Below are 14,877 nucleotides of genomic sequence, written 5' to 3'. Positions count from 1 at the left end.
GAATTCTCTTATATAGCACTTTTTACGAAGTAAAGGGATTTTATACATGTTTGCTGAATTAACATATAAGAAATCTTAGGGGACTGGTTTGACCTTCAGGGGGCAACATCACTTCAGTCCTGCCTGGCACAGGTCACCTTCTTCCTCACTTAGATTGAGCCCCCAGACTCAGTCCAGGAGGGAGGCTGCCTGAGTCACACCCCATTCCCACTCCCTTTGGCTCCCAGGCTCCCGACTCTTCTTTTCTTCTGGCACGCCAGTGGATTACAAACACAGCAGACATGGTTTCATTCCAAACCCAGAACTGTTTTAATTAGTTTAACCTCTGTTAAACGCTTTGAAGTTCGAAAGTAACAGATAAGTGCTGAATGATGTTATTAAAAACTAAAGTTAATTGCAAGCATTTCTGTTAATCCTCGTTTCTGCCTTCTTTTCTTTGCTCTCCTCTTTTTCCCCCAAGGTTCCCAAATTCTTCTCAGCCTTCCCCTCCTTCCTTCTCCCCCGTACTGGCGCTAAAGGGTTAAATAGGGGTGGAGTCCAGGGATGAACGACAGCGGCAGTAACCTACCCGTACCGGGAAAGCGGGAAGAGCTGGGTGGGGCTGCCAGACAGAGGCTAACCCACACGCCTCCAGGCCCCGCCCCGCGGTTTGAGGCGCCGGTGGAACGACAGGGGGCGGAGCACCCAGACTTGGCGGGACGGGTGGTTGGGCGTACCAGCAGCCCCTTGAGGGATGGGGCGGGGTCGGTCAGGGCCTCCTCCTTCACTCCTTCGGCGGGCAGAGCCGCCCCTCTCTCCCGCCCCTCCTCCTCTCTTTCCCACCCTTAGGAGTGGAGCTGCACATGCGGCTGCTCCTTGCTGTGTCCCGCCCAGCCACCGACGCACAGGAACGGGTCCCTGGAGCCCCCAGCCGATGGCAGGACAGTAGCCGCCTGTCAGGGGTCCTGAACGGTTGAGGCAGACGCGACGGCTCCTGGGCCTCAGAGAGTGTGTGTCTCCGGAGGCCATGGGCTACCCAGAGGTAGAGCGCAGGGAACTGCCGCGCCAGCGGGGAAGCCAGGGCTGCGGCTGTCGCGGGGCCCCTGCCCGGGCCGGCGAAGGGAACAGCAGCTGCCGGCTCTTCCTGGGTTTCTTTGGTTTTTCTCTGGCCCTCCACCTGCTGACGTTGTGCTGCTACCTAGAATTGCGCTCCGAGTTGCGGCGGGAACGGGGAACCGAGACCCGCCTTGGCGGCCCCAGCACCCCTGGCACCTCTGGCACTCTGACCAGCCCCAGTGGCCTCAACCCTGACGGTCCCATCATCCGCCACCTCGGGCAGTCGTCTCCTCAGCAGCAGCCGCTGGAACCCGGAGAAACCACACTCCCTCTCGACTCCCAGGACGGGCACCAGGTGAGTCACCTAGGAGGGGCGGCGGCAGCAGAGGCCCCCTTCCCTTGTGGATAGGGCGGGGGCCCTCCACCACAGGGCCCTGGGAGGACTCTGCCACCTCGAGCCAAGTTAGAGGGCAGGACCAGGAAGGGGGCAGGCCAATGAGGGGAGGGGTTGCCCCAGGGCAGGTTGTTCTAGGTCCCCGGCCCAGCTCACCCAGACTCTATGAATCCCTTGAATTGGCAACTCCGTCCGGTGCCTGCCTCTGCCGCCCCCGGCTACGGGCTACCTCAGGGAAAGTTGGCAACGCTCTGGCCCGGGCCGCGGAAAGGAGGTGCCCGCGCTGCCCCTCTGAAGGGTTAAGCGCGAGCAGCTTGGCCCCCTGGTCTTGGTGAGGTTCTCTGCCCACGGTGCTTGTTTTTTCGTGTCCAGGGCTGGTGGCAGCACTAGTAGACTCTCCTTTGGAGTTGGAGGTATAAACAGCTGTAATAAACGCTCCACGCCCGTTGAAACAACAGTTAACTGTATTTTCAGCGCGGGGTCATTGTGCGCTGACCAGTCGTGGGCTTGTTCACACTTACCTGCAACTTGAGACTGAAAGCCTGGTGGCGTAGTGGTTAAGTGCCACAGCTGCTAACTAGGAGGTCGGCAGTTCGAATCCACCAGGTGCTCCTTGCTGTTCTATTCTGCCCTATAGGGTCGCGATGAGTCTGAATCAACTCGACGGCAATGGGTTTTCTTTTTTTGGTTTGTCCTCAGTGCTCTAGTGAGGATTAGCGCCCCTGAGGAATCCTGGTAGAAACATGCGGTCTTGTTAAACTACTTTTGAAGAGCAATTTAAGAAAATCTATGGAAATAAAACTCACCCTTTGCATGCTATTTCTAGCTTTTTTTGGGGGGTGAAATGGGGGAGGTGGGTGTGAAGTGTCGTCACTATTTCTAGCTTGAGAACAGGAATTTATTGATGGGATAATTTCTCAGGAGTAGGGTCGCTGTGAGTCGGAATCAACTCCATGGCACACAACTACAGCCTCTCAAGAGCAGTTTATTTATATTCTATCTTTATGGTGTTTGTGCCCTGATTAGCAAACTTTGGTGTTTGTTTTTTTTTTTTTACTTTCTCTAGCTCTTTATTCAAGTAAACTTAGTATAATTAAAGTATTGTCTCAATGTCTATGTTTTGTCTTAATAGGGAAAGCATCCAAGGATCTTTTTGAGGTGGTTAAAGAATAGCGAATTTGTACCTCTTGAGGAAGAGGGCAAGTTGTGCAAATAAGTTCCTTGAGGTTGGGGAGGCAGGCCTTCTATATTTACTGCCACATTCAAAGTAATTGTCATAACTCTGTAAACATTATTTGTGCTAATTTGACCACCTAGCCAAAGTTGTACTCTATAGCCCATCCCATTGCCTTTGAACGACTCTATAGAGGCATCATATTTATAATACTGTAATGTTAAGACTGACACATTTTTTACATTGCACATTGAAAAGTTGCCCTGAGCCTTGAAATGTCTTGCTTGCACACTCCAACTTATATAACAGCTTATCAAAGAAGGGAATCAGCAAACATGCTTCTCATACTTGAAACTTTAAACAGTGTGACTAAATGATAATTAACTAGGATTTTGGCTCCTTTATCTACCCATCCCCCCTACCAATGCCCAGCAGAAATATTTAGCAGCTGAACAATGAAATTCTGTGGAAAGATGAGGGAATTCAGCTTCTTTAGTCAAATGTGGCCAAACATTTTTTGGCATTCAGAATGGAGAGACACATCTTTAAGGACTGAGGTTAACAGAACAGCTGTACTCTAGGGCTTTTGTAATGACATGGGACTATCACAGGTGTGTAATGGAGTTTCTTGCCTGCTTTTTGCATGGCATTTTAAATTGCTCTGTCAGGTTTAAACACTGATTCCTATCTTCTGTCCTTTATTCTTTCTGTTTTAATGTTTTTGAGCAGTAGAAGCAAGCACACTGGCTGTTTATATTTATTGACATCAACTGGAGTCGATGTTTTTTTAGAGTTACGTGGGGCCATATGAATCAATTTTATTTGATCCTCTAGGAGGACATGTTAGGCCCTGGGTGAGGAGTGACTTGGTCAAGGTCACCCAACCAGGGCGACAACTAGTATGGAAGTTGATCTCCTGACTTGCAGTTCAGTGTTCATCCCCCTATGGCATACTATCTCCTGGGGACTCTTTTCGAAGGGGGAGTGGAGGTACATAGTAGATTTTTTACAAAGTAGAGGGCTCAGATCTGCACCATTTTCTTCTACTCTACCTACGTTTTGACCAGACTAAATTTAACCATGTATTTCTTATTCTTCCTTCACTTTCAGGAAAATTGGAGTACACTTTGAAGGAATTTTAGCCCAGATTCAACTTAAGTTTATTTTGAAATGTTAGCTTTAGTATACAAAAAGAAAAACAAATGGAAAAGTTTATTGGCTATTAGGGTAAAATTGATACTGAAGCACATCTTGGGTAAAATTTCTAGTGCCCTGGTGCACCCTCTGCTGGCTTTGCAGGGACATTTAATTGCAGTATCTGCTGACAGTCAAGATTCTACAGTTGTGCTGACAGACAGATTTTGATTCATAAATAAGGAAGTAAACAGCCTTGTGGGATTTGGCCACGTAAGTCATATTTTTATATTTTAGTTTTTCAACACAAACAGCTGCTGTTACAGCAACTCTTGGATGGAGAGGGAAAAAGATAAAAATATGCACCCTTTAATGGGCAGTACATTCAGGTTTCTCACCAGTATATCTGCAAGAGGTGAAGGCAAGTTGATGAGAATAAACTGCAGGAAGGTATCATGAGACCAACTGGGCAGAATAGTCAGAGGCATTTCATTGTGAACACATGTAAGTCTATGCAGTTAGGCAAAAGTAAACATATGCATACTTAAGAGATGAACTACAAAAGTAAACATATCCATGGTTATGAGATGGTGGGCTCTTGGCTCTCAGTTACAACTCAAAAAAGGGACCTAGAAATCACTATAGATGTATGTATGTTATCCTTCAATTAAAATAAATAAATAAAAGGATGCAGAAGGGCAGTCAGGATACATAGCAGAGTGATCACCAAAGTTGCCCATGAGAAATGTTGAAAAGTCTTCCCCAGTAGTGGAGACACAGTTGCTGATAACAAGTGACAGGGTTATATCAGATCTTCTGGAATTATATGTTTCCTTTAGCTAGAGCAACCATGTACCTGTAGACTTACCTAGATACTTGATGGAGATGATCTCAGTGGCTAGTTATATCCCATCAGTCCCCAACTTAGACAATACACAATATGATTGTTAGAGTGAAAAAATAAAAATTAAACTCACTGTTGATTATTCTGTATAGAAGTTTGCCCATTCGTGATTGTGGTCCTCAAAGGCCAAGAATATGGTGAGTGTCATCAGGAAGGGTGTTGAAAACACCAAAAGAAAACCCTTGTATTTTCTATGTAAAAGACTGAAAGTGGATTTGCATTCACAATTATACGGGAAATTTTGGTGACTACGCCTTAAGAAAAACATAACAGCTAATAAAAGTCCCCAGAAACCCAATTTTATGATCAAAAGGGTAAAAGGACTTCCTAGTTGTTTTTTCAGTCTGAAGAGAGGTAGGTTGAGAGAGGGAAATGATCAAAGGATACCAAACCATAAGAAAGATGAGTAAGGTTAGTATATTGGTAAAATTTAACAATTCAGTTCAATAAATAGAATGCTTGCTATGTGCCAGGCACTATGATAAATTATTTTAATGCTTGACAGATTGTTTTTTGGGGGGAGGGGGAAATAAAGGTAGTATCTCATTAACTCATTGCCCCAAGAGATAATCTAAAGTGAAATTCTAAGGTTTAAAAAATTTTTAGAAATGAAAGTATGGGCTGCCTCCTTTTTCCATGAGACCAGAACTGGGTGGTATCTGGCTACCATTACAGAATGTTTTGTTTTTAATATTTTATTGTGCTTTAGGTGAAGGTTTACAGAGCAAAATAGTTTCCCACTCAACAATTTGTACACAGAATGTTTCAAGATATCGATCAAAGTCTGCTCAGTGTGTCAGCACTCTCCTCATTTTTGCCCTGGGTTCCCTGGTACCTTTCTTCGGTCAGGTTTTCCTACCTCTTCCTGCCTTCTCGTCTTTGCTTTTAGGCAGATTTTGTCCTTTTGGTCTCATATTATTAACCATTCTAAGGAACTAATTCCTCTCAGGTGTTATTATTTATTTTGTAGGCCTGTCTATTGTTTGACTGGGAGCTGGTCTACGGGAATGGCTTCAGTTCCATGTTAGAAGGGTGTCTTAGGGCCATAGTCTTGGGGGTTCCTCCAGTCTCTATCAGACCAATAAGTCTGGTCTTTTTTTATGGATTGATTTTTGTTCTACATTTTTCTCCCACTCTGCCTGGGACCCTTTATTGTGATCCTGGTCAGAGCAGTTGGTAGTGGTAGCTGGGCACCATCTAGTTCTTCTACTATCAGGGTCATGTAGGTTGTGATTCCAATAGTCCTTTAGACTAATTGCTCCCTGAGTCTTTGGTTTTCTCCACTCTCCTTTGCTTTGATTGGGACAAGACCAACAGTTGCATCTTAGATGACTGTTTCTAAGCTTTTAAGACCCCAGACGCTACTTAGTAAAGTAGGACGTAGAACACTGTCTTTATGAACTGTGTTAAGCAAATTGACATAGATGTCTCCCGAGTCAGTGGTCGTCAGACTTCAAGCCTAGTAACTTTGCCCCTTGATGTGTTTGGTTATGTCTAGGAAGTTTCCATAACCATGCCCCTTGTGTGTTCTATTGTTTATATTAATATACTGCAGCATGTACAAATGTGTATGTAGTAATATCTGCAACCCAATCTATATCTGCAGGTGGGTGTGCTCCCTTGCACCCTCCCACTCTTTTTTTTTTATCATACCTCTCTACCTATATATCCATTTGTAGATTGTTTGTTAATACTATTGTTGTAGGGTTGTCTATGTTATGGTAATTACTGTGATTGCCCTTTATTCTTGCATTCCTCTCAGTGCCTTCTTTTGTCTTGGTTCTGTTGTGAGGATTTCCACCTTATTGTGTAATGTATTTATTTCCCTTTACCAGTGTTAACACGTGTCTTCTTTCTGGTTGGTGATTTTCTCTCCCTCCCCCTCCCATCCCTGGTAACCATCAAACAATTGTGTGTGTGTGTGTGTAAAACCCTTTTCTTGATTTTGTATAGTAGTGGTCTCATATAATTTTGTCTTTTTGTGATTGACTTATTTCACTCAGCATAATGTCCTCCAAGTTCATCCATGTTGTAAGATGTTTCACAGATTCATCCCTGTTCTTTATCATTGCATAGTTGTCCAGGCATGGGTCAGTAATGTGAAACTTGCCTTCAAAAATGGAGGGTTCTGAGAGACCAAAGAAAGTGGCGAGAAACTCCAGTGTGGTAGCAGAGGAGTTTATTAGGGAGACTTACAGATGAGGCAGTCCTGGGCAGCTGCAGGACCACAGCAGATCTCTGCACCCCACAGTGGGAGGGCAGAAGTTTTACAGTGGCTGTGGACAATAATGGCTACATGCTAGGGATTTATATAAGGATGACTTAGCAAACTGTACTGAACTAGTGGACCACATGAGGGTGCTCATGCTTGGCCTCTCAAAGCCTGTTTCCCCTTCAGTCCACCCCTCAAGGCTGGCTCTTACAATCTGGCACCCTCCCCGACTTGTGCTGTAGTGCAAGAGACCCCGTTTCCTCCCTGCCAGGAACAGAGATAGAAGTGGGGTTGGCCAGGTACCATACGGTGCCCGCGCATGTACAAGAGACAGAGAAAGTTACTGTGTGCCCAGAACAGGGGAAAGCCTTCTCTGATAAGGAGAAGAAACTGGGAGAGAGAAGGTGACCCAATTCCCAGCCTCCTTATCAGAGAATTCCCCGGGCTCAAGGCCTTTACTTAGTCAGCCTGGATGGGAGGCATAGAGGCAAACCATTCCCCCAACAGTTCACCCCCCAGACTCCCATCAGGGTGCCAGAAAAATAAGCTAAGCAGTACCAAGTCCTGGTTTGTCCATGTGGCCGTTGAGCTGCATGTCTGTGGTTTGGTGTATAACTCTGGTGGATGTTATATTTGTGTATCATTTGAGGCAGCATTTAATGAGGGTTACTAGTAGGAGTACCCTCAGCAGATTGATCAGGCCTATTTGTAGGAGAAATCCCAACCAGCTACCCCAGTTGTGGTTTAATCTAAGCCAACTGAATAGATCAAAGGGCTGCATTTGTCCAGTCCTGTGTATGTATAACATGTCCTGATTAATTTATATAAAAACAGCCTATATCTCCCAACATAGCACATTACATAAACAGTACACATTTCAGTACAAGTAATACAAAAGCTCCCTTTCTCAGCACAACTGAACAAGGTATTACCATTTCAAAAAAAAAAAAAGCACCAAACCTGTTGCCTTCCAGTCAATTCCAACTGCTAATTCAGACTTGGTGTAGTCATTCAATGTACACTGGACCACCTGGTCATATTCTGCAAGTTCTCCATATCCAGAGTAATGTCAAACCCAGTCTTAAAATACCGTTCTCAGAGGGAAACCATCCTGTCCTGTGCCATTTAAATTTTTAACACACAGATAGAAATTTCCTTCTAAAGTTGGAGCACTTCCCACGGACAGGTTTTATATTTTAACAAATGTTTTCCATGAGTAATGGACTTGACTGTATTCAATTACCACATGATCTCCTCAGTACACCAGGTTACACATTCAGTTGGTACACGAGGTATCCTCCTTGTTGACAGATCAGCTGGAACAATGCGGGGAGATGTCTTGTCATCTCCGTTCAAGTGTTGACAGAGCCAACAATTGGTTCTGGTTGGTAGCTCTACCAAAAGCCTGTGTTGTTAGGGCTCATGGATGAGCGGTCTGTCCATCATTGTGAGATAGCCTGGGAGGAAAAAGTGACAACATTAACAATTCCCCCCTCCCTCCCCTATCTCCTGTGGGACTTGAGGTGAAAATTGCCCGGGTATTGCCACTCAGACTGTCTGTCCTAGTCTTGAGGCAGTGACCTCTGTGGGAGCTCAGATATTTTTTTAAAATAATTTTTATTGTGCTTTAAGTGAAAGTTTACAAATCAAGTCAGTCTCTCACACAAAAACCCATATACACCTTGCTACACACTCCCAATTACTCTCCCCCTAATGAGACAGCCTGCTGTCTCCCTCCACTCTCTCTTTTCGTGTTCATTTCGCCAGCTTCTAACCCCCTCCACACTCTCATCTCCCCTCCAGGCAGGAGATGCCAACATAGTCTCAAGTGTCCACCAGATCCAAGAAGCTCACTCCTCACCAGCATCCCTTTCCAACCCACTGTCCAGTCCAATCCATGTCTGAAGAGTTGGCTTCGGGAATAGTTCCTGTCCTGGGCCAACAGAAGGTCTGGGGGCCATGACCACCGGGGTCCTTCTAGTCTCAGTCAGACCATTAAGTCTGGTCTTATGAGAATTTGGGAACCCAGATATTTTGTCAGGAACAGTTGTATACAAAAGAAACACATTTTATAGAATGGACAGTTTGATGAAACATATGGTGCAAAGGAGAAATGCCCTTGCATGGCACTGCTGCACTGAGACCCCAGACTGCCTGCCTGAGATGTGTAGTTCAGTCCCCTTCCATCAGCCATTCCATTGATGTCCTCAGTCACCCCCATGGCTTGAGGGTGATATAGAGTGTGAAGAGTTCATTCAAGATCCAGTGGAAGCCTCCGTATAGGATAAGAGGCCCTGATGTGATTTACCTTCAAGAACGCCCTGGCCTGTTGGCTCAGGAATCTGTCCCTGGACAGGTTTTAGCCTTGGCCACGGTCTCATAGGCAGGTCAGCTTTTCTATGCTGTCTGGTGTTTTCCGATGACAGTGGCAGTCCATGTGTATAGGCACAGTCTAGGATGGTATGTGAATCTCCATGGGCTGCCCTCTCTTAAATCCAGGAGGTGGTCGGTTGTAAGAGTGGTCTGCTCAGTGGTTGTTTTTCCCTCTCAGTGTAGGGGCCTTTCTGGTGACTATCCACACAAGTAACAAAAGCTTATTAGGAGTATAACTGATTTTTTTTTTTTGCCCAGATGTCTCATCCCCATGGGGGTTTGCTTTATATGTCAGTCTGAGAGTTGACAGTGGCCAGATCAAATGGCCAGGCTATTAGCTATAGCCTATGTCATAGTTTCTGTGTACACCACTAAAAATAGCCCTAATGGCAGCAATTCCCCTCAGGGCTTGGAGGCAAAAGTTTACAAAGGTACATTAATACATCAATATCATCAATACATATAATTAGGGGTTTGTAGGGGTCCTGAAGGGACTTAGACATAGTCAAACTTGGTCAGGGGTCACAATGATGGTGACCTCAGACCCAAAAGTTTTCCTCATTTTGCTGCCAGGTGTTATAGAGATCACAGTCATCTGTGCAATGGTACCTAAATACCCAAGACATACAATTTTTTCATTTTCTCATTGAACTTTAATTGTAACATAAGGCCTTTGGTCCTCCTTGGTGACAGAGGGACCTAGGCTTAATTCTCGGTTTTAATTATTTCTGGAAGTCAGATAATCTGGGCAAAGTTGGTAGAACCCTCAGTCATTTGTGGAGCCACACCGCCACCATACCAAGTACAAGCATGGGTTCAGCCCAGCTGCCTGGTAACATGGAGGTGGGCCCTCCTATTTTAGTTTTCCCCTTACTATTATAGCTGTGACTATGTTGTTGCTCAGTTATCTTGGTAGGGGCAGTTATCAGAGGATTCCAGAGAGGGCCTTTAAGGTCTCTTAAAGGCTGCTGAACACAAGCTATCTTGAAGGGCTTTTTGCTCCTTTTTTTCCCTGCTCTTTTAACTCTTGCTTTGTGCTGGGTGTTACAGTGTGTTCTCAGTTCCAGGGACCTGCTCAGCCCTGCCAACTATCTCCAGTCCTATTGTTGGAGGGCTTTGAGCAATGGCTAGGGTATTTTTCCCCTAGCCCTTGAATCCCCCATCTTTACAAACCTGCAGGTGAATGTTTCTGGTTGCTCATCCTGTTCATGGATGCGGCTGCTCAATATGTCAGCTGTGACCACACACGACTGCCACATATCTCTTTTTCACTGTAACTCTTTCTGCAAAGCTGTCATGTGCACTTCAACAGCTAGCTGGGCTTCAGTGGTCAGCCAAACAGCTCAGAGCAGCAGCCCTCTCACAGCCACTACCACTCTTCTAGCTTCTCTTCCACACTTACGAAGGTGCATGTCTGCTCACAACCGGGCTATGCCACTTGGCATTTTCAGGGCATGCCCATACTCAAGCAGTGGTCCACAAGTATCAAGTATACGGGCCAGACCTCCCCACACGGAGGTCACTGGCCAACCTGGGATTTCCCTTGCAGAGACCTCACTCCCATTCATGATTTCCTTGGTCTCCTGACTGGCTCACCAATTGTGTAGGCATGGACCAGTAGTATGAAACTTGCCTCCAGAAATGGAGGGTGCCGAGAGACTGAAGAAAAGTGGGCATCTCCAGTGTGGTGGTGACGGAGCTTATTAGGGAGACTTACAGATGAGTCAGTCCTAGGCAGCCACAGGACCAAAGCAGATCTCTGCACCCCACAGAGGGAGTGTAGAAGTTTTATAATGGCAGTGGACAATAGTGTCTACACGCCAAGGGCTTACATAAGGATGACTTAGCAAACTGTAGTAAACTAGTGGGCCACATGAGGGTGCTCATACTCGGCCTCTCAAAGCCTGTTTCCCCTTCAGTCCACCCCTTGAGGCCAGCGTTTGCAATAAGACATGCTCCCCATCTTGTGCCATAGTACGAGAGACCCCGCTCCCTCCTCTCTGGGAACCGATAAGATATAGAAGTGGGGTTCACCAGGTGCCATATGCTGCCTGTGCATGTGCAAGAGACAGAGAAAGTTACTGTGTGCCCAGAACAGGGGGAAGGCTTCTCTGATAAGGAGAAGGAACTGTCAGAGAGAAGGTAACCCAATTCCCAGCCACCTTATCAGAGAATGCTCTGGGACCGAGGCCTTTATTTAGGCAGCTTGGATAGGAGGCATAGAGGCAGACCATTCCACCAACAGTAGTATTCCATTAGGTGTGTGTACCACAGTTTGTTTATCCATTCATTAGTTGATGGGCACGTAGATTGTTTCCATCTTATTGCTGTTGTGAATAGTACTGCAATGAACATGAAACTGCATGTGTCTGTTCATGTTACAGCTCTTAGTTCCCTGGGGTATATGCCTAGGAGTGGAATTACAGGATCATATATAGGCATTTCTATTTCTAGCTTTTTAAGGAAGTGCCACACTATTTTCCATAGTGATTGTACCATCTTACATTCCCACCAGCAGTATGTAAGAGTTCCAGTCTCCCCACAACCTCGCCATTATTTGTTGTTTTCTGATCACTGCCTGTTTTGATCAAAGATTCTATAGAAGAATCCTGATCAAAAGGGAGGAAATGCAGAACAGAATTTCAAATTTTCATGGACTCTAGACTTTCTGTAGTCACGGAGGCTGGATGAAGCCCTGAAGCTATTGCTCTGAGGTAATCTTTAAGCTTCAAGCCAAAAATATCCCCTGAAGTCTTCTTAAAACCAAACAGTAGTTTAGCTTACCTAGTAAAAAATGTGTAAAATGGCAGGAGTAGTAGTATCAGGGTCATCCGAACCTGTCTAACTTCCTGGGGGACAATGAGAATCACTATCAGCACAAAGCTGATTCCACTGAGGTGGCGGTCAGACATACCTCTACTCTCCAACCTTTTTACCAATTCTGACACCAGTCATCCTTCCCATAGCGCTCTCTGCTTCCCTGCTGGATTCGATAATCCGTTGCATTGGCCACACAGAACTCACAGACCATACTTACAGTTAAGTGGTTTATTAAGGAACAGGGTACAACTTGGGATCAGGATTAACAGGCTACAACTCAGGAATCAGGATCAGGAGGCATGTATGCAGTCTCTCTTCTTCAGTGCAGGACAGCTCTCTTAGCTCCTTTTGGCCCCCTGAGGACAGGCTCCTCTCAGCCCCCTCAGGACAGGCTTCCTCTGCCACGGGGCACCTTCCAGGCCTGTTGTCACTGGCTCTGCCACTGGGCCCCTTGCTATCTTTAGTGTTACAGCTCTTGACCAGCATTACAGCTTTTAGGAGGTTCCTTGCCTCCTCTCTCTCTCTGCTTCTCCCTGCTTCTTTCCTTATGCTTCTTTCTGCTGCTTCTCTTCTTGCTTCTCTCCGACAAACCTCTGTGGGGCTGGCTGGTTATATACACAAACTCCTTGTCAGTTTCAAGGCATGGCACTCCCACCAGGGAGTGACCAGTCCCCTCTCAAGAAGCCACAGACACTTCGTTTGCATAGGAGGCACAGTCATCAACTGTGCCTACCACAACTCGATTTATTCACATAATCTATTGACCAATCTCAGCAAGGTGCATACCAATCTCAGGGCAGGCTGCAGCCCAGGACCAGACAAAAGGTATCAAACCAAGTTATTTACAGTTTACCCAGGAAATGTCAATCAACCTGGCTAAAAGTCATAAACCCTCTGGGGTGGAAAACTAGGGCAAAAGTAACTTCTCAGGGCTTAGGGGAAAAAAATCTCTCAAGCTGTTTTTCCAAAGAACTGAGGTGAAAGGCCACATAAAGGAACACATTTCATCACAGTTGGCCTTAAGCATTATGCTCTTTTAAGAACCATCTCTGTAGGGTCAAATTGACAACAGCAACTTGAAAGATTAGATAGAAAACTTAGTATAACTAGATTGGCCATTAGTAAAGTTGAAAATATTAGTGTGTCCAGACTTGATATTATTTACATTAAGGCTGGTTAAAGAAAATGACTAGAAGTTAGTTGGTTAAAGGTCAGCATAATGAATAAATCCAAGGAACTTTTTAGGGGAGTGGTACCCAGATAAATCTATTTTCTGTACGTTTAAGTCTAGACTTTCCGGTGTGACATTCAAGGTTTTGATCAACTGGATCACTTATATCCACCTCATTTTCTCTCTCACTAACTATGCCTGCAACCCACCCACCATATCCATATCCTGTCTTGAATCATGCTTTAGTTGTTACTGCTGAATTGTTGTTGATAACTATTGTGTCTTTATATTAGAGCTCCTCAGAAATCTGCATTCTTTATTGTCTTTCTTCACAGTGCCTGACACAGTGCTGGTTACATTAAGGTACTCAAATAATTGTTGAGTTGAATATTATTTTGGGACTTTGGAAATGTTCTGTAAAAACAAAGACATTTTCTTTTGTGTAACAGGCCTGTTTTCCTTAGGTCACGCTAAGCCCATGAACCATCAGCTATGCTTAGGTGAGTAAATAGTTCTACTGCTAATGTTTCACTGGTTTCTAGAATCATTAGAAAAAAAAATGGAGAAGAACCCTAACCACATGGATCATCTCCCAGTTTTGTACCTCATCTCTAAGATGGTGCAAAAAGCTTTCTGTAATGTATTGTTTGATGTTTTGTTTTATTTGCTTTTAGGTTACGTATCTCTCTCTTAGATCATGCGGAAAATAATCTGCAATTTATCTGTAACTACCTTATAGAGAAGATCTCTTTATACTAGAGAGTTTTTGAAGCCATTTAATTCCCAAGAATATTACTAAGACAATCTTCTTGTCTTGTTGCAGTGTGGCCCTCATAGAGGACCATCTTTATCTGATTTCTCTGTAAACAGCACCTAGTTCTTAATTTCTTTTAAAAAGTTTTCTATTGTTGTATAACACACGTGGAAAAAGGACACAAATCACAATTGTACAACTTGAATTATTATAAAGTTAACATACTCAGATAACCAGCACCCAGATCAAGAAATAGAACATTGCTAGCACTTCAGCACCCCTTTATGTCCCGTCTCTATCACTATCCCAGCCTCCCTTTCCAAAGTTAATGACTATCCTGACTTCTAACATCATTAACTAGTTTTGTTCATTTTGAACTTACATAAATGAAATCAAACAGTTTGTGCTCTCTTGTGTCCATTATTTTTGCTCAACACACTCTTTATGATATTAATCCATGTTGTTGAATGCAGCTGTAGTTTTTCATTTATATTTTTGTTCATTTGATTTTTCTTCTACACTTTTCTCCTGCTCTGCCTGGGACCCTTTATTGTGACCCTGGTCAGAGCATTTGGTGGGGTAGCTGGGCACCATCTAGTTCTTCTGATGGAGTCCCTGTTTTATGTGGCCCTTTTGTCTCATGGGCTAATATTTTCCTTGTGCCTTTGGTGTTCTTCATTTTTCTTTGCTCCAACTGGGTTGGAACCAATTGATGCATCTTAAATGGCCACTAACAAACTTTTAAGACCCCAGATGCCACTTACCAGAGTGGGATGAAGAACATTTTCTTAATAAACTTTGTTATGCCTATTGACCTAGATGTCCCCCAAAACCATGGTCTCCAGACCCCTGCCCCTGCTACTCTGTGCCTCAAAGTGTTTGGTTGTATTCAGGAAACTTCTTAGC

The 14,877-nt window shown here is 44.7% G+C and overlaps 1 protein-coding gene across 8 annotated transcripts in view; it reads left to right on the top strand.

Annotated features, from left to right (window-relative positions):
* The first annotated feature begins 702 nt into the window (after nt 1-702).
* EDA (ectodysplasin A) overlaps nt 703-14,877 on the top strand; it is a 637,692-nt gene continuing 623,517 nt past the window's right edge. For all 8 annotated transcript variants that reach the window (XR_007515774.1, XM_049871681.1, XM_049871680.1 and 5 more), the window contains exon 1: nt 703-1,390. Coding sequence is in view for 7 of the 8 variants with exons in the window: in XM_049871681.1 (XP_049727638.1) it covers nt 1,007-1,390 (384 nt within the window). In the remaining variant the exon portion in view is untranslated. The remainder of the gene's footprint in view (nt 1,391-14,877) is intronic.

Source organism: Elephas maximus, chromosome X (genome assembly GCF_024166365.1).
Source record: "Elephas maximus indicus isolate mEleMax1 chromosome X, mEleMax1 primary haplotype, whole genome shotgun sequence".
Classification (NCBI taxonomy): domain Eukaryota; kingdom Metazoa; phylum Chordata; class Mammalia; order Proboscidea; family Elephantidae; genus Elephas; species Elephas maximus.
Note: the sequence above shows the minus strand (reverse complement) of the source record. Positions and strands in the feature narration are given on the sequence as shown.